Here is a 23,691-nt window from a genome sequence, read left to right as displayed (position 1 = left end):
GGTAGGTGTGTAGGTGTGCAGTATACTAGGTAGGTGTGTAGGTGTGCAGTACACTAGGTAGGTGTGCAGATGTGCAGTACACTAGGTAGGCGTGCAGTACACTAGGTAGGTGTGTAGGTGTGCAGTATACTAGGTAGGTGTGTAGGTGTGCAGTACACTAGGTAGGTGTGCAGATGTGCAGTACACTAGGTAGGTGTGCAGTACACTAGGTAGGTGTGCAGATATGCAGTATACTAGGTAGGTGTGCAGTACACTAGGTAGGTGTGTAGGTGTGCAGTACACTAGGTAGGTGTGCAGATGTGCAGTACACTAGGTAGGTGTGCAGTACACTAGGTAGGTGTGTAGGTGTGCAGTACACTAGGTAGGCGTGCAGATGTGCAGTACACTAGGTAGGTGAGCAGTATACGAGGTAGGTGTGCAGTACACTAGGTAGGTGTGTAGTACACTAGGTAGGCATGCAGATGTGCAGTACACTAGGTAGGTGTGTAGGCGTGCAGTACACTAGGTAGGCATGCAGATGTGCAGTACACTAGGTAGGTGTGCAGTACACTAGGTAGGCGTGCAGTACACTAGGTAGGCATGCAGTTGTGCAGTACACTAGGTAGGCGTGCAGATGTGCAGTACACTAGGTAGGTGTGCAGATGTGCAGTACACTAGGTAGGCGTGCAGATGTGCAGTATACTAGGTAGGTGTGTAGGTGTGCAGTACACTAGGCAGGTGTGCAGATGTGCAGTACACTAGGCAGGTGTGCAGATGTGCAGTACACTAGGTAGGTGTGCAGTACACTAGGTAGGTGTGCAGATGTGCAGTACACTAGGTAAGCGTGCAGATGTGCAGTATACTAGGTAGGTGTGTAGGTGTGCAGTAAACTAAGCAGGTGTGCAGATGTGCAGTACACTAGGCAGGTGTGCAGATGTGCAGTACACTAGGTAGGTGTGCAGTATACTAGGTAGGTGTGTAGGTGTGCAGTACACTAAGCAGGTGTGCAGATGTGCAGTACACTAGGTAGGTGTGCAGATGTGCAGTACACTAGGTAGGTGAGCAGTATACGAGGTAGGTGTGCAGTTCACTAGGTAGGTGTGCAGATGTGCAGTACACTAGGTAGGCGTGCAGATGTGCAGTACACTAGGTAGGTGTGCAGATGTGCAGTACACTAGGTAGGCGTGCAGATGTGCAGTATACTAGGTAGGTGTGTAGGTGTGCAGTACACTAGGCAGGTGTGCAGATGTGCAGTACACTAGGCAGGTGTGCAGATGTGCAGTACACTAGGCAGGTGTGCAGTACACTAGGTAGGTGTGCAGTACACTAGGTAGGTGTGCAGATGTGCAGTACACTAGGTAAGCGTGCAGATGTGCAGTATACTAGGTAGGTGTGTAGGTGTGCAGTAAACTAAGCAGGTGTGCAGATGTGCAGTACACTAGGCAGGTGTGCAGATGTGCAGTACACTAGGTAGGTGTGCAGTATACTAGGTAGGTGTGTAGGTGTGCAGTACACTAAGCAGGTGTGCAGATGTGCAGTACACTAGGTAGGTGTGCAGATGTGCAGTACACTAGGTAGGTGAGCAGTATACGAGGTAGGTGTGCAGTTCACTAGGTAGGTGTGCAGATGTGCAGTACACTAGGTAGGCGTGCAGATGTGCAGTACACTAGGTAGGTGAGCAGGTGTCCAGTACGCTAGGGTTAACTGTGCTCTGAAGTGGATCTAGCAAGACACCCAGATGTGTTAAAGTACCATCCACCGTTCACGAAAAGGCCCACCAGCAAACTTCTCAAGATGCTAGTTGGGCATGAGCAGAAAATGCCTGCCTTGGCAGTGATGCCCACATCCCGAGAATGAATTAAAAATACTCCTTTAATGTGTTTTCCAAGAGTGACTCAATGTGGTGTGAGCTGCAAAAGCCTTGGGTTTAATCCCTGGTCTGTGCTAAATTAGCTGATATCAGTTCATGTAGGAGAAAGGACACTAAAGTTGGCCCTAGCACCTCTGGTCTAAGGAGGGAGAAATAAACCAGGGTTTCTGCTGCCCTATAACCCCACACCCCAGCACCCCCTTATCCTCCAATGGAAAGTGGTCACTTGAATCCTGTGTGGAGAGTGGCCACTTGGGTGAATTACCGGTTGTACTGATAACACCAATAGCAAAGAAAGGGAGGAAATTGGAGGGAAAGACTTGAAGGAGTAACCTGTGTAATTGATATTGTCTCTCCACAGACCTTCAGACCTTCTGCCATGTTGATTGAGCGTTCTGCAGACTTTGGCCGCACATGGCAGGTCTATCGGTACTTCAGTTATGATTGTGCCACTGACTTCCCATACATCTCTCGGGGTCCCCTGAGAAAGGTGGATGATGTGATCTGTGAATCGCGCTACTCGGACATTGAGCCTTCGACTGAGGGAGAAGTGAGTGACAAAACAATCACTTGTTTAGGATGTGAGTGAGTGCAGTGTGCTCCTTGGACCTGCCTCTCTGCATTCAGGGCTTCAACCCAGTGCGGTACTGAGGGATTGCTGCACTGTTGGAGATGATGTGTTTTGGATGAGGCATAAACTGAGGCCCCATTGCCCTCTCAGATGTACGAAAAAGATCTCACAGCCACTGTTTGAAGGAGAGTATGAGAGTTCTCCCCGACGCCATGGTCAGCATTTATTTTTCTACTAACATCACAGATTTACCTGGTGATTATCACATTGCTATTTGTGAGAGCTTTCTGCACCTGCTGCATTTCCTACGTTGTAACAGGAACTCATTGGCCGTAAAAGTCATGAGGACCTGAAAGGTGTTATATAATTCTTCCCTCCTTTTTGGGGGCACAGCCAGCCACTTTGAGCAGGGCCCTGAATGAGACCTTGTACCCCGCACAGGGATAGTCAGAAAGAGGCAGCAACCCACACTCCTGCCATTAAATGGGTACTTACATTGAAATGGCTAAGTTTAAACATTTCTGCGTGTTTTGTGCATATTATTAAGTACAATATCTTCATGTAATTTTGTGTATTTCAATGGTGAGATTCTCAGCAAGTGATATTCTGCAGGTTCTGGAGGAGCAGGGCATATGGGACATCACCTCCTGATTTACACATTTAACTGTGCACGTGTGTGATCGGTGGAATTTGATGCCTGGATTCTATGTCAGTAACAGTGAATGCTGTTAGCCTCACTGTTACTTCTACTGCAAAACTGTCCCAAAACTTTGGATTTGTGGTGCACTTTTCTTTCACTTTTAATCATTTTATTTTTAATATTTGGGGCAAAATTTTCCATGGGGGGTGGTGGGGTCCCCTAATCTCTCATTGTAACAGCTTAAATTGGGGAGAAACGTGACACCCACATGATCCATGGGGACAGGAATCCACAGGGAGAGAAGGCTCGATATGGAGCTGACTGTACAGGGAGAGGGTCCTTGGGGAAAGGGTCCACGAAGAGGTCAGATCACAATTGTGGTGAGCTACCACTCCAGGTCAAAACAATTTTTGACTCAAGCAGTTCCATTTTTCTTGTTCGCGACAGTTTACATTCTGATTAAAGTTGTTTTCTTGCTTTGCAGGTGATCTACAGAGTTCTGGACCCAGCGATTTCCATTGAAGACCCCTACAGTCCTCAGATCCAGAGTAAGTTCTGTGCTTATAACCCATGGTAGCTCCTAGGTGAAGCAGAAACCCAAAAACAACAGTGACCTGATCTTCAGAACTGAATCACTGCTTGGGGTGTCCTGAGGGCATGAAAGGAGCAATTAGTGGAAGAACGTTGTTTCTTTTCTAGGAAAGTTTGTCCATTCACACAGGAAGGGCAGGGCCCAAATTCCACCTTCTATTTGGTAGCTGGGATAGAGTAGCATTAACAGTGGGTAAAGATCAGCCAAGGATTCTGTCCTCGTTTGAGATCCCATCAGTGTGTGAATAGTCTGGCAGAGGAAAACATTGGTGGAACAAGTTTAATGGGCTGAATGGCCTATTCCTCTTCCTGTACCTCACACATGAAGACTAGTCCCCTGGGGAGGTAAGAGAGAGTCACACTTCCCAATTGACATTCAAACTAAGATTAGCATCTTCATATCTGACTGAAATCTGGTTGTGTTGGAGTTCTTCCCTGTCCCCCTTGTGCTACCTCTTTGTTGGGATACAGTTCCATCTCTGGTATCTTACTCAAGGGACCATCCTTTATCAGCAACTTGCATTTATGCACTCCCTATAACATGGTAAAATACCTCTAGATGTTTCATAGGATCGTTATCAGACAAAATTTGATACAAAGTCAGAGAAGGTAACAGCCCGTGGGATCCAAGGCAATTTGGCAAACTGGATCCAGAATTGGCTGAGTGGCAGGAAGCAAAGGGTGATGGTTGAGGGGTGTTTTTGTGACTGGATGCCTGTGTCCATTAGTGTTCCACAGGGATCGGTGTTGGGTCCCTTGCTGTTTGTGGTAGATATAAACAATTTAGACTTGAACGTAGGAGGGTTGATCAGTAAATTCGCAGATGACACGAAAATTGGTGGGGTGGTAAATAGTGAGGAGGATAGCAGGAGATTACAGGAGAATATAGACGGGCTGGTCCGATGGGCTGATCAGTGGCAAATGGAATTTAATCCGGATAAGTGTGAGGTAATGCACTTGGGCAGGACAAACAAGGCACGAGAATACATTATGAATGGTAGGACCCTGGGAAGTACCGAGGATCAGAGGGACCTTGGTGCACATGTCCACTGGTCCCTTAAGGTAGTGGGACAGGTAGATAAGGTGGTTAAGAAGGCATATAGGATACTTGCCTTTATTAGCCGGGGCACAGAATATAAGAGCAGGGAGGTTATGCTGGAAATGTGTAAAACGCTGGTTAGGCCACAGCTAGAGTATTGTATGCAGTTCTGGAATCCGCATTATAGGAAGGATGTGATTGCACTAGAGAGAGTGCAGAGGAGATTTACCAGGATGTTGCCTGGGCTGTAGAGTTTGTTATGAGGAGAGATTGGATAGACTGAGGTTATTTTCCCTGTAGCAAAGGAGATTGAGGGGGGACATGATTGAGGTGTATAAAATTATGGGGGGTATAGATAGGGTAGACAGGAAGGAACTTTTTCCCTTGATGGAGGATCAATAACCAGGGGGTATGGATTTAAGGTAAGGGGCAGGAGGTTTAGAGGGGATGTGAGGAAGAATTTTTTCACCCAGTGGGTGGTGGGAATCTGGAACTCACTGCCTGAAAGGGTGGTAGAGGCAGAAACCCTCATAACATTGAAGAAGTATTTGGATGTGCACTTGTGATGCCAGAGCATACAAGGCTATGGGCCTAGTGCTGGAAAATGAGATTAGAATAGTTAGGCACTTGTTTGACTGGTGCAGACTTGATGGGCCAAAGGGTCTTTTCTGTGCTGTCGACCTCTCTGACGCTATGAGAAGCCTTGCTCAAAAAGCTAGATTTTAAATAGCGACTTGAAAGAGGAGAGAGAGATAGAGAAGTGGAGAGGTTTAGGGAGGGAATTCCAGAGTTTAGGGCTTAGGTAGCTGAAGACACTGCTACCACAGTTGGACAGATGACAATCAGGGATGCGCAAGAAGTCCAAATTGGAGGAGAAATCTCAGAGTCATAGAGCTAGAGGAGGTTACAGAGATAGAGAGGGGCGATGGCATGGAGGGATTTGAACATAGGGATGAGAGTTTTAAAATCATGGCTTTGCCAGACCAAGAGGCAATGTAGGTAACCTCTCTCAGGAGACTGGATGGGTAGAGTCAAGATTAGGCTAATCAGTTAAGGATATCAAGTATGTGGAGACATCACAGCTCAGTGTGAATCAGTCCTTATTGGTGCCCACAGATGTGTGTTATCCGTCATTTCCCTGTTCTAATTTTGCCTCTCCCATTTCATGCTTCTCTGGCTGAGACATGCCATGTCTTATAGTGGAGAAAGAGACAGTGTTGATTTCCAACCATCTCACCATAAGACGTAGGATCAGAAATAGGACATACGGCCCATCAAATCTGCTCTGCCGTTCAACGCGATCATGGCTAATCTGATAATCCTGAAATACACTTTCCTGCCTTTTCCCCATAACCCTTGATTTCCTTACTGAATAAAAATCTGTCAATCTCAGCCTTGAATATACTTAACGACCCAGCCCCTACAGCCTCCTGTGGTAAAGAATTCCACAGATTGACTACCCTCTGAGAGAAGAAATTCCTCCTCATCTCTGTTTTAAATGGGCACCCCTTTACTCTTAGATTATGCCTTCTGATCCTAGACTCTCCCACAAGGGGAAACATCTACCCTGTCAAGACCCCTAAGAATCTTATATGTTTCAATAAGGTCACCTCTCATTCTTCTAAATTCCAATGAGTACAGGCCCAACCTACTTAACCTCTCCTCATAAGAAAATCCCTCCATACCCAGGATCAGCCGAGTGAACTTTTTCTGGACTGCCTCCAATGCCAGTATATCTTTACTTAGATAAGGGGACCAAAACTGATGACAGTATTATAGGTGTGGTCTAACTAGTGCCTTGTATAGTTTTAGTAAGACTTCCCCATTTTTATAATCCATTCCCTTTGAAATAAAGGCCAACATTCTATTTGCCTTCCCTATTACCTGCTGAACTTGTATGTTAGTTTTTTGTGATTCATGCTCGAGCGCTCCCAAATCCCTCTGTGCTGCAGCTTTCTGCAGTCTTTCTCTATTTAAATAATATTCTGCTCTCTATTCTTCCTGCCAAAGTGCATAACCTCACATTTTCCCACATTATATGCCACCTGCCAAGTTTTTGCCCACTCACTTAACCTGTCTATATCCCTCTGTAGACTCTGTGTGTCTTCCTCACCACTTGTCTTCCCACCTATTTTTGTGTCATCCGCAAACTTGGCGATAGTACATTCACTTCCCTCATCTAAGTCATTAATATGTATTGTAAATAATTGTGGCCCCAGCACTGATCCCTGTGGCACTCCACTGGTTACAGGTTGCCATCCTGAAAATGTCCACCTTATCCCAACTCTCTGTCTTCTATTAGTTAGCCAATCCTCTATCCAACACCAAGGGGTCTTATGTTATTAAATAGTCTTATGTGCGGTACCTTATCGAACGCCTATTATTTATTATTATTATTAATATATCAATTCCTACAGGAATTATACAGTAAATGGCAGAACCCATAAGAGTATCGACGGGCAGAGGGATCTGGGTGTACAGGTCCACAGGTCACTAAAAGTGGCAACGCAGGTGGATAAGGTAGTCAGGAAGGCATATGGCATGCTTGCCTTCATCGGCAGGGTTATTGAGTATAAAAGCTGGGAAGTCATGCTGCAGCTGTATAGAATCTTGGTTAAGCCACACTTGGAATATTGCGTGCAATTCTGGTTGCCACATTACCAGAAGGATATAGAGGCATTGGAAAGGGCGCAGAGGAGGCTTACCAGGATGCTGCCTGGTCTGGAGGTTAGTAGCTATGAGGAGAGGTTGCTGAAACTCGGATTGTTCTCACTAGAGCGACGGAGATTGAGGGGCAACTTGATAGAAGTTTACAAAATTGAGTGGCATGGACAGAGTAGATAGTCAGAAGCTTTTTCCCAAGGTGGAAGAGTCAATTACTAGGGGACATAGATTTAAGGTGAGAGGAGAAAAACTATAGAGGAGATGTGCGGGGCAAGTTTTTTTACGCAGAGGGTAGTGAGTGTCTGGAATTCGCTGTCAGAGGAGGTGGTGGAAGCAGGTACAATAGTGGTGTTTAAGAGGCAGCTTGACAAATACCTGAATAGGATGGGAAGAGAGGGATACGGATCCCGGAAGTGCAAAATGTTTTAGTTGATGGGCAATATGATCGGCGCAGGCTTGGAGGGCCGAAGGGCCTGTTCCTGTGCTGTACTTTTCTTTGTTCTTTGTCTTTGTCTTTTGGAAATCTAAATATGTTAAATTTACTGGTTCCCCTTTATTTATCCTGCTTGTTACCCTCTCTTCCAAGGGTTCTAGTAAATTTGTCAGGCACGATTTCCCCTTCATGAAGCCGTGCTGACTCTGCTTGATTATATTATGTATTTTTAAATGCTTTGCTATTACATCCTTTATAATAGACCTTAGCATTTTCCCTGTGACAGATGTTAAGCTAACTGGCCTGTAGTTAGCTGTTTTTTTTGTCTCCCTTTTTGAATAAGGATGTTACAATGGCAGTTTTCCAATCCTCTGGGACTTTTCCAGAATCTAAGGATCTCCCAGTGCATCCACTATCTCTGTAACTACTTCCTTTAATATCCTAGGGTGCAACCCATCAGGTCCAGGGGACTTATCGATCTTTAGCCCATTAGTTTCCCCAGTACTTTTTCTCTAGTGATAGTTATATTTACTTTCTCCCCACCCTTTTGCCCCTTGATTATTTAGTATTTTTGGAATGCTATTAGTGTCTTCTACTGTGAAGACTGAAGCAAAGTATTTATTCAACTCTTCTGCCATTTCTTGGTTCCCCATTATTATTTCCCCAGCCTCATTCTCTAAGGGGCCTATGTTCACTTTGGCCTCTCTCTTCCTTTTTATATATTTAAAGAAGCTCTTACTGTCTGTTTTTATATTACTTGCCTCAAAGTTTATTTTCTCCCTCTACTATTTTTTTTTTGGTAATCTTTTGTTGGTTTTTAAAGCTTCCCCAATCCTCTGGCTTATCACAACCTTTGCCACATTGTATGTCTTTTCTTTCAATTTGATACTATCCTTAACTTCCTTGGTTAACCATGGTTGGTTTATCCCCTTCCTAGAGTCCTTCTTCCTCACCGGGATATATATCTTTGTTGTGAGTCATGAACTATTTGATACCAGTTGGATACCAATTTGATACCAGTTTCACCAATTGGACACCAGATCCATTTGGAAAGCTCGAGACCAGTTAAATCTGTGCAGTTTATTATGCCAGCCTCAAAATCAAATCCCCCTCAAACACCAAGTCTCACTCTAGCTCTCCCTCAAATTTTTCCACAGTTTTTGGACACCACACAACCAATACTCTGACTGACTGCACAATCTCCATGTGGTATTAGAGTTTCTGCTAAGCCACTAAGAATCTTGAGTGGTTTTATATTCTTTGCCCTGAGTCTTTTTCTCCAAAGTAAACAATCCCAGGCTCTTCAACCTAATCTCGTTTTATCTCAAAAAACATTAAGTCAACTATCAGTTTGGTGTCCTCTCTCTGCATTGCCTCCAGCATTTCATAACCTTCTATGTTTAGCTTTATCATGGACTATTAATCACCAATCTAGTCTCCCGAAAACTACACTATCAATGGGTAGAACCAACAAGGGGATAATCTAACCTATAAGTCAGCCCTAGTATGTTAATGGCATAAAGAAAGACCACACTGTTGACAGGTTCTTACATTTAACAGTAATGACTGCACTTGGGAAAACAAGTGTTGGGTCTGAAAAGTGGTAAGTTTTGGGATTCATTTGTCTGTCAGTGTTAGTCTATGCACCGTGTGAAAAAAGAACACACACATTATCCATTTCCCACACACTTACAGCCTTGGGACCTTCCTGGGTGTGTCATCATTGGCAAATTGCCAGTGAATGTTTCCATGTGTGTTGACTGTTTACCCACTCCCTTCATTCGAAAAAAGAGAGTGGGAGAGGTCAGGGATGGAGGAAATTTCTCACCAGTGTGACTGACTGTGACTCCTGTTGGCTTCCTGTAGGATCCACAATTGAAGCTATTGACTCTGTGGTTTCAATCATTAATACGTTAAAGTTAGCGGGCAGGATTTTTGGCTGGCTGGCCCAGCAGCGGCCAGGAAATGGTTCACTGCCCTCGATTGGACCCCAACCACCATTTCACACTGGCTGAAAGACACTGAGGAGCTCAGCACTGTCGGGGTGGGGGTAGGAGAGGGGGGAAAGACACTGAGAAGCTCAGCACTGTCGGGGTGGGGGGGGTGAGAGGAGGGGGAAAGACACTGAGAAGCTCAGCACTGTCGGGGTGGGGGGGGTGAGAGGAGGGGGAAAGACACTGAGAAGCTCAGCACTGTCGGGGGGGGGGGGGCGGTGAGAGGAGGGGGAAAGACACTGAGGAGCTCAGCACTGTCGGGGTGGGGGGGGTGAGAGGAGGGGGAAAGACACTGAGGAGCTCAGCACTGTCGGGGTGGGGGGAGGGGGAAAGACGCTGAGAAGCTCAGCACTGTCGGGGTGGGGGGAGGGGGATAGACGCTGAGAAGCTCAGCACTGTCGGGGAGGGGGAGGGGGAAAGACACTGAGAAGCTCAGCACTGTCGGGGAGGGGGAGGGGGAAAGACACTGAGAAGCTCAGCACTGTCGGGGTGGGGGGTGAGAGGAGGGGGAAAGACACTGAGAAGCTCAGCACTGTCGGGGTGGGGGGTGAGAGGAGGGGGAAAGACACTGAGAAGCTCAGCACTGTCGGGGAGGGGGAGGGGGAAAGACACTGAGAAGCTCAGCACTGTCGGGGGGGGGTAGGAGGGGGAAAGACACTGAGGAGCTCAGCACTGTCGGGGTGGGGGTAGGAGGAGGGGGAAAGACACTGAGAAGCTCAGCACTGTCGGGGTGGGGGTAGGAGGAGGGAGAAAGACACTGAGAAGCTCAGCACTGTCGGGGTGGGGGTAGGAGGAGGGGGAAAGACACTGAGAAGCTCAGCACTGTCGGGGTGGGGATAGGAGGGGGGGGAAAGACACTGAGAAGCTCAGCACTGTCGGGGGGTGAGAGGAGGGGGAAAGACACTGAGAAGCTCAGCACTGTCGGGGTGGGGGTAGGAGAGGGGGGAAAGACACTGAGAAGCTCAGCACTGTCGGGGTGGGGGGGGTGAGAGGAGGGGGAAAGACACTGAGAAGCTCAGCACTGTCGGGGTGGGGGGGGTGAGAGGAGGGGGAAAGACACTGAGAAGCTCAGCACTGTCGGGGAGGGGGAGGGGGAAAGACACTGAGAAGCTCAGCACTGTCGGGGAGGGGGAGGGGGAAAGACACTGAGAAGCTCAGCACTGTCGGGGAGGGGGAGGGGGAAAGACACTGAGAAGCTCAGCACTGTCGGGGTGGGGGTAGGAGGGGGGGGAAGACACTGAGAAGCTCAGCACTATCGGGGTGAAAGGAGGGGGAAAGACACTGAGAAGCTCAGCACTGTCGGGGTGGGGGGAGGGGGAAAGACGCTGAGAAGCTCAGCACTGTCGGGGTGGGGGTAGGAGGAGAGTGAGCGCTAAAGTCTGCGCCTGCGCAGGGGAGCGCACATTGAAAGCTCCCTGAAGGGAACGAGTTGCCTCAGGAAGCTGAAGAATTGTAAAAACAAAAATAAAGATTTTGAAAATGTGAAAAAAATGTCCCCACATAGGAATCATTCACATGAACATAAACGTAATAATAATTATGTCCAAACATTTTTTTAAAATTAATGTTGTAAACATCATCCCGCCTGTGGCTGATGTTTCCTAAAAAACCTAAAGGCTGCCTAGTCGATTCACCACCCCACCAACCGTATGGTTGGGCAGCAAAAAAGAGCTTTTAATTAATTGATTAATGGCCTTAAAAGGCCTCTTACTTGGCGGGCGCGCTGCCGACTCTAGCGCCTGTCTGCTGACCAAAACATCGCGTGAGGGCGTGATGAAGTCGGGACGCTCGCCTGACATTATCATGTGCTATTTTCCCTGCTCGCCCATGGAACGTAGAATCCTACCCAGGGATTCCTTTGTTGAAGCTAATAGAATCAGAACTCATATAAGGAGGTCATTCAGCCCATCATGCCTGTGCTGGTTCTTGTATCAAAATACCAGCCATTGGATAGTTTGGATCCCTCACTGCTTTATTCTTGCTTTATTGAAGATTTATTGAAGATTACCAACCTGCGCGTGAATTTCACCAAGTTACACACCCTGGGAGACAACCTGCTCGATTCACGCCATGAGATTAAGGAGAAATATTACTACGCTGTGTATGAATTAGTGGTGCGAGGAAACTGCTTCTGCTACGGACACGCCAGTGAATGTGCCCCCATTGCAGGCATCCGCGGAGACATCGAAGGAATGGTACAGTGATTCCTTCACAAGTATTCATCTGAGATCCTTAAAAGACAAATTAAGAAAAAAACAAAAACTGTCTAGAGCTACACATGGAGAATAAACACTTAGATGAAGTACCAGGGCTCAAATAGCACCCATCAAGAGTCAGATTGGAGGCAGGGAAGTTAAGAACAGTAAGTGCAAGAGAAGCAGAGATGAGCAGATTCCATGTGTTTATTTATAGCCTTTTTAAAAATTTGTTCATGGGATGTGGGTATTGCTGGCTAGGGGCCAGCATTTATTGCCCATCCCTATTTACCCTTGTTCAGAGGACATTTAAGAGTCAAGCATATTGCTGTGGGTCTGGAGTCACATGTAGACCAGGTAAGGACAGGTTTTTACAGCAATCGACAATGGTTTCATGGTCATCATTAGACTTATAATTCCAGATTTTTATTGAATTCAAATTTCACAACTTGCCATGGTGGGATTTGAACCCTAGTCCCCAGAGCATTATCCTGGGTCCCTGGATTACTAGTCCAGTGACAACACCACTGATCCTAATCCCCTTCCCTAATCCTTTATCGTGGCAAAACGTCACAAGGCACTTCATAGGAGCGATAAACAGATACAACTTCACCCTGAGCCATGTAAGATATGTTAGGGCAGAAGACCGATACCTCACTCAGAAAGCTGGGTTTCATGGAGCATCTTAAAGGAGGAGAGAGGTTTAACAAGGGAATTCAGAGCTTTATGGCCCTGGCAACTGAAGGCAGTTTAGTGGGAGATATGCATTAAAGGTAGTGGCTCAGTTGTAAAAAATTCTAGATGTTATGACAAGGTAATAATGTAAAAAATAAGGTGGCTGTGAGAAAATGTGAAACCTTAAAAAATATCAGTTAGAGTACAATGTGCATGAGATGGAGGTTAATAAGGCTTTAGAAGGAGAATGATTCTGATCTACTAGGGTGCTTTTTGGTATAAGGAAATACAAGGTTTATTGTTTAATGATATTATTTATAAATAGCTGGGAGCTAATTGTTATTTGAATATATATCCTGGGGCGCCAGATTTACTGTCGCACTGTAGTCATGTAGCGAGTAATAATGTATCAGTCTACCAGCCACATGGAGAACAGCTATAAATACATTCAATTGCACTCCAGCATTTTGAATCTAAAGTGTAATTATTTCTAACTTATGGGAATTGGAAGAAAAATTACTTTAAAAAGTTTATGTTTACAGTAAGAATTACCTATTTTAATGAGGAACATATTAAATGAGAATTTCCTGAGTCTTGTGGGTGTACTGTAAGATTGAACAAGACAGAGAGCATAGCCAGGCAATGTGGTACACCTAGTGGAGACTCAAGAATTGATACTGTATTGTGTGGTTGTGTGAATGACTGTTTCCCATCTTGTGGCAGGTTCATGGCAGATGCGTGTGCAATCACAATACAAATGGGTTAAACTGTGAGAAGTGTGATGACTTCTACAACGAGCTACCCTGGAGACCAGCCAAGGGTCGGAACACCAATGCGTGCAAACGTAAGTGTAAGCAGAGATTTCAGACCCAGGTGTTGGCAGGAAAATGTATTGGAAAACGTATAGGAGGCCTGCATCGTAGGGCCTTAAAAGAAGTGGCTGTAGAGTTAGTAGAGGCATTGATTATAATCTTCCAAAATTCCTTGAATTCTGGAAAGGTCCCAGCAGATTGGAAAATAGCAAATGGAAAATAGCCTTATTTAAGGAAGGAGACAGAAAGGAAACTGTGGGCCAGTTAGCCTAATATCTGTCATAGGGAAATTGCTAGAATCCATTATTAAGGGGGTTATAGCAAGATGCTTAGAAAATCATAATGGGATTGGGTGGGGACAACATGGTTCTATGAAAGGGAAATCATGTTAAACTAATTTATCAGAGTTCTTTGAGGAATTAACAAGAAAGCTGGGAAAAAGGGGAACCTTTAGATGTGGTGTACTTGGATTGCTAAAAGGCATTTGATAAGGTGTCACATCAAAGAACTTATGGGGCTTGATTTTACCGTCGGTGAACGGGGGCAGGGCCCACTCGCCAACATGTAAAATGATGCGCGGTAATGTCGGGTGGAACTCCCGACTTCACCGTGCCCCATTTAAATTTTCAGGAAGGCGGGGTTGCAGCAAAATCAGCTGTGCGCCCGCCGACCTGTCACTGGCCAATTGAGGCCATTGACAGAGCAATTAAAGTAACTAGTGGACCTGACTGTCCAACCTTAAGGCTGGCGGGCAGGCCAGGAACCCCGGCGGGAAGTAGAAAAAACATGAAACCTCAGCCACAGGTGGGATGAGGTTTCATGTAGGGTTTTAAAAATTTTAATAAAGTTTTTTTGGAAATTATGAACCTGTCCCGACTCATGCGACATTGTCGTGTAAGGGAAATTTTTTTTTCTATTTTTAATATTTTGGAAAGTAGAGGCGATCTCTCTGAGGCAGCACTTAGCCTCAGGGAGATGAGTGCGCTCTTTTGTGCACATGCGCGACAGAGCACGCTCTCGATTTTAGGCATAGCGCTTCCCTCTGGATGTCACGCTAGGCGGGCCTTAATTGGCCCACCCATATAAAATGGCGCCGCACCGCTGATCAGAAGTGCATCCGCACGCGCCTGCCCATCAACTCCACCCCACCCCCGACGGGGAGAAAATTCAGCCCATGGGGTAGAGGGTAGCACATTAGCATGGATAGAGGATTGGTTAGCTAACCGGAAGCAGAGAGTAGGGATAAGTAGCTTTTTTTCAGGTTGGAAAGCAATGGACACTAATGGAGTGCCACAGGGATCGGTACTGGGGCCTCAACAATTTACAATCTATATTGATGACTTGGATGAAGGGACTTTTGGCAGTTACATTTGCTGAAAACACCAAGATCAGTAGGGAAGTAAGTTGTCAAGAGGAGATAGAGAGTCTGCAAAGGGATATAGACAGGTTAAGTGAGTGGGCAAAAATTTGGCAAATGGAGTACAATGTAGGAAAATGTTAACTTGTCCACTTTGGTAGGAAGAATAGTAATATATTTAAATAGAGAGAGATTGCAGAACTCCGCAGTACAGAGAGATCAGGATGTCCTGGTACATGAATCACAAAACGTAAATATTCAGATATAGCAAGTGATTAGGAAGGCAAATGGAATGTTGATGCTTATTGCAAGGGAAATGGAATATCAAGGTAGGTAAGTTTTCCTGGAGCTGTACAGAGCCTTGGTGAGACCACATTTGGAATTCTATGTACAATTTTGCTCTCCTTAATTGAAAAAGGACCTAACTGCATTCGACGTAGTTCAGAGAAGGTGCAGTCGACTCATTTCTGGGACGAGGGGCTTATCTTATGAAGAATAGTTGAATAGGTTGGGGCCTGTATCCATTGGAGTTTGTAATAATGAGAGGTGATCTTATTGAAACATATAAGATCTTGAGGGGACTTGACAGGGTGGATACCAGGAGGATGTTTCCTCTTGTAGGAGAGACTAGAACTAGGGGACACAGTTTAACAACTAAGAGATGCCCTTTAGGATGGAAATGAGAATTTTTTTCTCTTGGTGGGTCGTTGGTCTGTAGAACTCTGTTCCCCAGAGAGCAGTGACGACTGGGTCATTGAATTCTTCAAGGCTGAGTTAGGTAAGTTTTTGATAGGCAAGGAAGTCAAGGATTCTGGGGGGCAGACAGGAAAGTGGAGTTGAGACCACAATCAGATCAATCATGATCTTATTGAATTTTGGAGCAGACTCGAAGGGCCGAATGGCCTACTCCTGCTCCTAAATTCCATGTTCCAATGATCACTCTGCAATGTGTGTTGTGGTACAGAGACATAGACTATTGTAGTCCCAGAGGAATAGAATTTAAAAGCAAAGACGTAACATTAAACTTGGATAGAACTTTGGTTACACGTCACTTGGAGCACTGTGCATACTTCAGGCCTCCTTAGAAAGATATAAAAAGATATAGAGGCACCAGAGAAGGTGCAAAAAGGAATCACAAGGATGATATCAGAACTGAGAGATTATAATCATCAGGAAAGACTGGACAGGCTGGGACTCTTTTCTCGAAAAAAGAGAAGACTGAAGGGTGACTTAGTGGATTTTAAGATAATGGGCAACATTTTCCTGTCGGTGGGTGAGGCACGCTCACTGATGCATAAAATGATGTGTGGTGATGTCGGGCGAGCGTCCCAACGTCACCACGCGTCATTTAGATTGTCAGTTCGGCAGGCGCGCAGCTGACTCGGCTGTGCTCCTGCCAAACTGTCAAGGGCCTATTAAGGTCTGTTAAAAACTAATTATCTCAATTTAACGAGCTGCCTGTCCAACCTTAAGGTTGTCGGGCAGGTGAAGAGCCCAGGCGGCCTTCGCATTTTTCATGAAACCTGATCCACGGGCGGAAAGAGGTTTCATGAATTGTTTTAAAATCTAATAAAAATTTATACATTTATTCTTTATTTTAAAGTTTAAGACTGAAACAAATCTCCCTGAGCCAGCTCTGTAAGATGCCTAGGTAAAATGGTGGCGCGGCCCTGGTTGTAGGCACCTATCGGATTCGCCCCCACCTGTCCCCACACGACCCTCCCAATGAAGGGAAATTTCTGGCCAGTGAAGAGGTTTGATTGGGTTGGTGTAAAGAAAATATTTCCACATCGAGAGGGAAATCAAAACTGAGGGTAGTAAACATAAGGTAGTCACCAATGAATCCAAAAGGGAATTCAGGAGAAAATTCTTTACCCACAGAGTGGTGAAAATGTGGAACTTGCTACCACAACAAGGTAAGGTGAATATTATAGATGCATTTAAACGATAAACAAATGAGGAAGAAAGAATAAAAGATATAATGATGGGGTGAGACAATGTCAATGGAACATAAACATTGGCATGGACCAGTTGTGTGGAATGGCCTTTTTCTCTGCTGTTAACTCAATGTAACTCGATGTAGGATTATGGGTAGCCAATCTCACTCTGAGTGTTACAGTTGACACAGCGCTCTGAGTTTGTTGGTGGAGACAGTATCAGTCTGGTTTCCTGTGGGAACACCTGAGCACTGGGTGAGGACAAAATCAGACCTGGCAGTGAGGCCTCTCCTGCCCCAGGCTCAATAGCCAGTTGATCCTCAATTTACCAAATTGGCCTTGGAAAGACTAGCCTTTTAAAATGTGAGGTACCAGAGAATTAATTGATTCAAGACCTAACCGGGTGATGTTTAGAATGTGCAGAGGTATAAAATGAGAAGGTTTGTAGGTGGGATTGGGAGATATGAGGCCAGATTTTCTCATCGGTGGTGGGAATCTGGAAGCGGGACCAATACTGCGTCATGTTCCCTTCTCCATTTCCAACCTGCCCTGATGTGTGATTTTCATAGGATTGGGGCCTTATTGATCCTCGAGATGGGCCTGCTGTCCAATTAGTAGTGGCCAGGGCTGCATTTGGACATGGACTGCTTCAGTACCTGAGGAGTCACGAATGGTGCTGAACATTGTGCGATCATCCCCACTTCTGATCTTATACCTTACAATGTCCCAGCTACTACCATCACCATCCCTGGGTACGTCCTGTCCCACTGGCAGGACAGGTCCAGCAGAGGTGGTGACAGCGATATACAGTCAGGAGACACTTGCCCTGTGAGTTGTCAATATTGACTCCAGACCCCATGAAGTCTCATCCTATTAATGAATAAAAAAAATGACTTCTTCAGAACTTGGTTGGAATAATGTGAGAGTAAAGGGTAAGGAGGGGGAGGAATTTATGAACTCAGTTCAGAACTTTCTTGATCACTATATTCTCGGGATTGAAAGGAAGCATTGCTGGATTTGGTGATGGGAAATACATTAGGCCAGATGGACCAAGTGTCTGTCCAGGAACATTTGATTAAGAGTGATCATCATATCATAAGGCTTAGATCAGTAATCAAGAAGAACAAGGAACAATGTCATACAGAGCTTCTAAATTGGAAGAGGAAAGATTAGAAAGACTGGGGTTGTTTTATTTGGAATAGAGGAGGCTTATGGCAAATTTAATTGAAATGAATAAAATTATGAGGGGTCTAGAGTAAGAGCAGAGAGATCAGTGGGCCTGTGAGAGAGCACAATGAGACTGGAGAGAACCATAAAGGGCTGGCCTCCCAGCCACCCTAGTGAACCTCCCTGTGAGGACATCGATCCCAGTCCTGTTGAAGGGCAACCCGTCCCTTTGAACAGGTGCTTTCAGTCCCAGGACTGGTCCCAATGTCCCAAAAATCTAAACCTCTCCCTCCTACACCGTGCTTCAAGCTATGCATTGATTCTCCCTATTTTCCTATTTCTACTCTGGAAGAAGGCTAATTTCACTTTGGTGAAAAGGGATGTAGTGAGGGTAAAATGATGGATAAGGTTTTGGAAGCCATAATCAGGGGAACAAAACTTGGAGAGGTTTGAGTTGAATAAGGAGAGTCAGCACAGATTTGTAAAAGGCAGATCATGCTTGACTAATCAAAATAATTTTCTGATGCAGTAACAGAGGAGGTTGATGAAGGGAATGTAGTGGATGCTGTCCATACTTTTTAAAAAATTCATTCATGGGTTATGATGTCACTGGCCAGGCCAGCATTTACTTTAAAAAAGGATTTGACAAAGAATCACATAAATGGCTAGTTAAAAAACTCAGGCATATGGAATAGGAGGGGTAGTGTGTAATCGGATAAAAACAAAATTGGCTTAAGGACAGAAAGCAGCAAGATGTGGTAGATGGTTGTCTTGCAGACTGGAGGGTGGTAGACAGTAGTGTTCCCAAGCCTCAGTGCTCGGGACACCATTTTTTTTTGCTCGATGTAAATGACTTGGATCTTGGAATACAGAGTAAAATTTCAAAATTTGCAGCTGAAACCAAACTTGGAGGAGTGGCAAATGCTGAGGATGATACAAGTTACCTGCAAGAGGACATAGGTAGGCTAGCAGAATGGGCATAGGTAGGCTAGCAGAATGGGCATAGGTAGGCTAGCAGAATGGGCATAGGTAGGCTAGCAGAATGGACATAGGTAGGCTAGCAGAATGGACATAGGTAGGCTAGCAGAATGGGCATAGGTAGGTTAGCAGAATGGGCATAGGTAGGCTAGCAGAATGGACATAGGTAGGCTAGCAGAATGGGCATAGGTAGGTTAGCAGAATGGACATAGGTAGGCTAGCAGAATGGGCATAGGTAGGTTAGCAGAATGGACATAGGTAGGCTAGCAGAATGGGCATAGGTAGGTTAGCAGAATGGACATAGGTAGGTTAGCAGAATGGGCATAGGTAGGTTAGCAGAATGGACATAGGTAGGCTAGCAGAATGGGCATAGGTAGGCTAGCAGAATGGACATAGGTAGGCTAGCAGAATGGGCATAGGTAGGCTAGCAGAATGGGCATAGGTAGGCTAGCAGAATGGGCATAGGTAGGCTAGCAGAATGGGCAGATGAGTGGCAGGTGGAAGTTACTACAGGGAAGTGTGGGTGATGCATTTTGGAAGAAGGGATGGGGAGATGCAAGAGAGACTTAATAGCACATTCCTAAAGAGTGTGCTGGAATAGGGAGACCTGGAGGTGTATGTGAATCATTCTCTGAAGGTGACAAGACATTTTGAGAGAGTGGTTAACAAAACATATGAGATCTTAGGCTTCACAAATAGATGCATTGAGTACATATAAATATACAAACAAGGAGCAGGAATAGGTCATTCAGCCCCTCGAGCCTGCTGTGCCATTTAATAAGATCGTGGCTGATCTGATAGTAATCTCAATTCTGCATCCCACCTACCCCTGATAACCTATCAGCTGGGAACTGATGCTGAACTTTTATGAAACTCTGATTAGGCCTCAACTAGAGAATTGTGTCCAGTTCTATTCACCACACTTTGGGAAAGACGTGAATGCCCTGCAGAGGGGATTTACCAGGTTCCAGGGAATGGGGAATTTTATTACAAGGTTACTTTGGAAAGACAGGGGTTGTTTTTCTTGGAGCTAGGGAGGTTGAGGGGAGATTTTATAGAGGTGTGCAAGATTATGAAAGGCTAATTGGACAAATACTAGGGTCACAGATTTAAGAGTTTGGGCAAGAGATGCAGAGGGAATATGAGGAAGAACCTTTCTACACAGTGAGTGATAATGACCTGGAACTCGCTGCCCACAAGGGTGGTGGAAGTAGAAACAATCAATGATTTCAAAAGGAAATTGGATGAACACTTGAAGGAAATAAACTTGCAGTGCTACAGGGATCAATCAGGGGAATAGGACTGACTGGACTGCTCTGCAGAGAGCTGGCATGGACTCAATGGGCCAAATGGCCTTCTTCTGTGCTGTAAATGACTCCATGACTCGGAGATAGAGTGTACAAGAAGGGCTTAGTTCCCTTAGCACAGGGGCAATAACTAGGGACCATAGATTTAAAGTAATTGGTAGAAAGATTAGAGGTAATTTGAGGAAGAATTTTTTCACCCAAAGGGTGATGGAGGTCTGAGCTCACTGCCTTGAAAGGGTGGTAGAAGCAGAAACATAAGAACAAAAGAACTGGAGCAGGAATAGATGGCTTAGCCCTTTGAGCCTGCTCCACAATTCAGTAAGATCATGGCTGATCTGATGTGGCCTTAACTTCACTTTCCTGCCTATCCCCCCAGAACCCTTGACTTTCTTGTTGATCAAAAATCTGTCTAACTCAGCCTTTAACATATTCAATGACTCAGCCTCCACTGCTCATTGTGGTAGAGAATTTCAAACACTTAACAACCCTGAGAGAAGAAATTCCTCCTTATCTCCATCTTAAATGGGAGACCCCTTATTTTTAAACTGTGCCCCCTAGTTCTAGATTCCCCCATGAGAGAAAATATCCTTTTAGCATCTACCCTGTCAAGTCCCTCCAGGACCTAAAATGTTTCAATAAGATCACCTCACAGTCACCTAAATCCAATGAGTATAGGCCCAGCCTGCTCAACCTTCCTCATAAGGCAAACCCTTAACTCTGGATTCAGCCATGGTAATGCCTCTGAATGTCAAGGGCAGATGGTTATGTTCCATGGAGATGGTCAATGCCTGACACTTGTGTGATGTGCATGTTAGGTTTATTTGGTATGTCCTGTCACATTACATTAAATAGCTCTATGCAGCCTTCTTCTTGTGATGCGTATGGGGCAATAATGCCCTATTGGGACATTCAAACCGTTCATCAGGAGGCACCGAGTAGTGATAAGGAGTGGGATGCTAGCCAGTAAATTCTGGAAACAAATGTAGTGCCCTCCCTGCTACTCCAGATGAGTTAGCTTAATAGTGGAGTACAACTCCACAAATCCCCACCATATTTGGATATGCAGCTGGAATGCTGTAACCACCTATAGGGCTATGGACCAAGAGCTGGAAAGTGGGATTAGGCTGGAAGACTCCTCTTCTGCTGGAACCAACATTGATGGGCTGAGTGGCTCCTCTGTGCCATAAATTTTCTTTGTTTCTCTGGGGAGAAGGTAGGCCAGAAAAATAGCTGACAGTTTTGTTGGCGCGAGTGGCCTTTTCCTGTTCCCAAAACTTGTTTATTCTTTAAAAGTTCCCCTTCATGGCTTTTCCCCAATCTTTCAGGCACATAAGGTTCTGGATGAAGTGAGGCCAACGTGACTCACAGTGAGAGTTTTTCTTCAGTTTTGCTCTCGATCTCGTCTGCAGTCAGTGTTTATGTCAAGGGCTGTATATTATTGAGTGCTAAACTGAACTTTTTTCCAACTAGGATCAGCAGAGACATCTCCCTTTGCTTCCTCCATTATTCTGATACAAATAATTAAATCCTCTGAGCCCTGAGAACCAGCGCTAAGAGGTTTCATAGCATCATACAGCACCAAAGGAGGCCATTCAGCCCATCATTACTCTTTGAAAGAGCTGTCCAATTTAGTTTCATGCCCCAGCTTTTCCCCCATAATTCTATAAGTTAATCCTCTTCGAGTGCATGCCCACTTGTCTTCTGAAAGCTCCCATGGATTCTGATTCCACTATCCTTTCAAATAGCACATTCCCAATCTTAACATTTCTCTGTTTGAAGAAACTTCTCTTCATTTCCAGATTATTTTTTTTTTGCTAATTATTTTAATTAAGAATATAAGAAGTGTGAGCAGGAGTAGACAATTTGGCCCTTCAAGTCTACTCCACCATTCAATATGACCATGCTGATTTTCTATCTCAGTTCCTCCTTCCCACACTTAGCCCTATAAACCTTAATTCCCTGAGTATCCAAAACTCTCTTGATTTCAGCCTTGAATCTCTTCAATGACTTGAGCATCCACAGCCCTTTGCTGTAGAGAATTCCAAAGATTCACAACCCCCTGAGTCTTGTAAAGTAGGGGATTGGGTTGTCTTGTAGTCTATTCGTTTTACATCTTATTTGCAGAATGGTGTCTTTTCTCCTTAATTCCATTGCACATCTAATTTTGTGTGATTGTGGTATGAGGTAGTGGCAATGGGGAGGTGGGTTTCATGAATCTTCCAGCAAAGTCAGACAGAGCTTGTTCCACCTTGCAGCAAGGAAACACGTATTCAGTCGTTTGATTATGTCAGAGTAGCTTTGGTATGCATCACCTAGGATTAGTTTCAATGCTTGTTTCTGAACACTTTCGAGCTAATGCCAACCCACCCACCACCCTTGGCTCTTACACCCTCCATACCAACTCATACTGCATCTCAGGAACCATGTTGAGATGAAATAAAATAAAGATCTAAATACCTATTACAGCCTTCACTATAATAAAAAAAACACTTCCATTCATGAAAGCTAATTCAAATTTTACATCTCCTCAAGTGCCTCATCCCCTATCAAAACAAAGTCCCATTCATTACCCCACATCAAAGACAGCAAATCCTTTAAATACAACTGTGAACGGCCAATCAAACTGAACATAGAGCCCTCCCCCCAGCCCCTACTGAGATAAGTTGTGGAAAGCAACCAAGCTTTCATAAAGAGGCCTTAGGGCCATGTCAACAACAGCTATGGTAACTGCCAGAATATGGTTTTTTCTTACCCCTCACTGACGCTGGTTGTTTTTTTTTAAAGGGCTGGGGCTTTAACTATCTTCAAGCTTGACAGTTCTACAGACCTTATTTGCCCTTCAAGAGCATTTAAGTTTACTCTAAAAATTCATAACTCCCATACTATGGGTTAAGGCCCTTGCTACAATGATAATTGGTCTTTTGAACTCAGCACTGAATTCAAATGGCACTGCTGAGTTTGGGTTTCCTTCATATGTGAGTCGTGCCCCATCCCCTTTCTCCTACCAGCAAAAATGGAATCTGTTGGAAATTTAAAAAAAATAATTTATGTGATGTGAGCGTCATTGGCTAGGCCAGCTTTTATTGCCCATCCTGAATTGCCCTTGAGAAGGTGATGGTGAGCTGCCTTCTAGAACAGCTGCAATGGGGCAGAAATATGGGTCCTACCCACCATTTTGGAAGATTCACTGAATCCCCACTACTCCACAAAAATTCGGGCTATCATGTTTGCTCTTCCAATCCGTGGGGACTGTTCCAGAATCAAGGGAATTCTGGGAGATCAAAACCAATGCATTTCTGTAGCTACTTATTTTGAAACCTAAGATCCATGGATTTGTCAACTTTAAGAATTGTTAACTTTTCCAGTAATATTTCTTTATTATTATTAAGCATTGTCTCCAGCATTTCCTTATTCTCATCATCATTTCTCCTGACTCCACCTGTAAAGATCCATATTTACTTTTGCTAATCTCCTCCATTTTA

At 44.9% G+C, this 23,691-nt stretch overlaps 1 protein-coding gene across 2 annotated transcripts in view; it reads left to right on the top strand.

The window, feature by feature from the left end:
• Positions 1-23,691, top strand: part of lamb2 (laminin, beta 2 (laminin S)) — a 231,545-nt gene that overhangs the window by 56,006 nt on the left and 151,848 nt on the right. For both annotated transcript variants that reach the window (XM_041192265.1, XM_041192264.1), the window contains exons 5-8: positions 2,211-2,399; positions 3,545-3,608; positions 11,774-11,976; positions 13,375-13,495. In XM_041192265.1, the coding sequence (XP_041048199.1) occupies positions 2,211-2,399; positions 3,545-3,608; positions 11,774-11,976; positions 13,375-13,495 (577 nt within the window). The remainder of the gene's footprint in view (positions 1-2,210; positions 2,400-3,544; positions 3,609-11,773; positions 11,977-13,374; positions 13,496-23,691) is intronic.

The sequence above is a fragment of the Carcharodon carcharias genome, chromosome 7 (assembly GCF_017639515.1).
Source record: "Carcharodon carcharias isolate sCarCar2 chromosome 7, sCarCar2.pri, whole genome shotgun sequence".
NCBI classification, from domain to species: domain Eukaryota; kingdom Metazoa; phylum Chordata; class Chondrichthyes; order Lamniformes; family Lamnidae; genus Carcharodon; species Carcharodon carcharias.
This window is presented reverse-complemented; position numbering and strand designations above follow the sequence as displayed.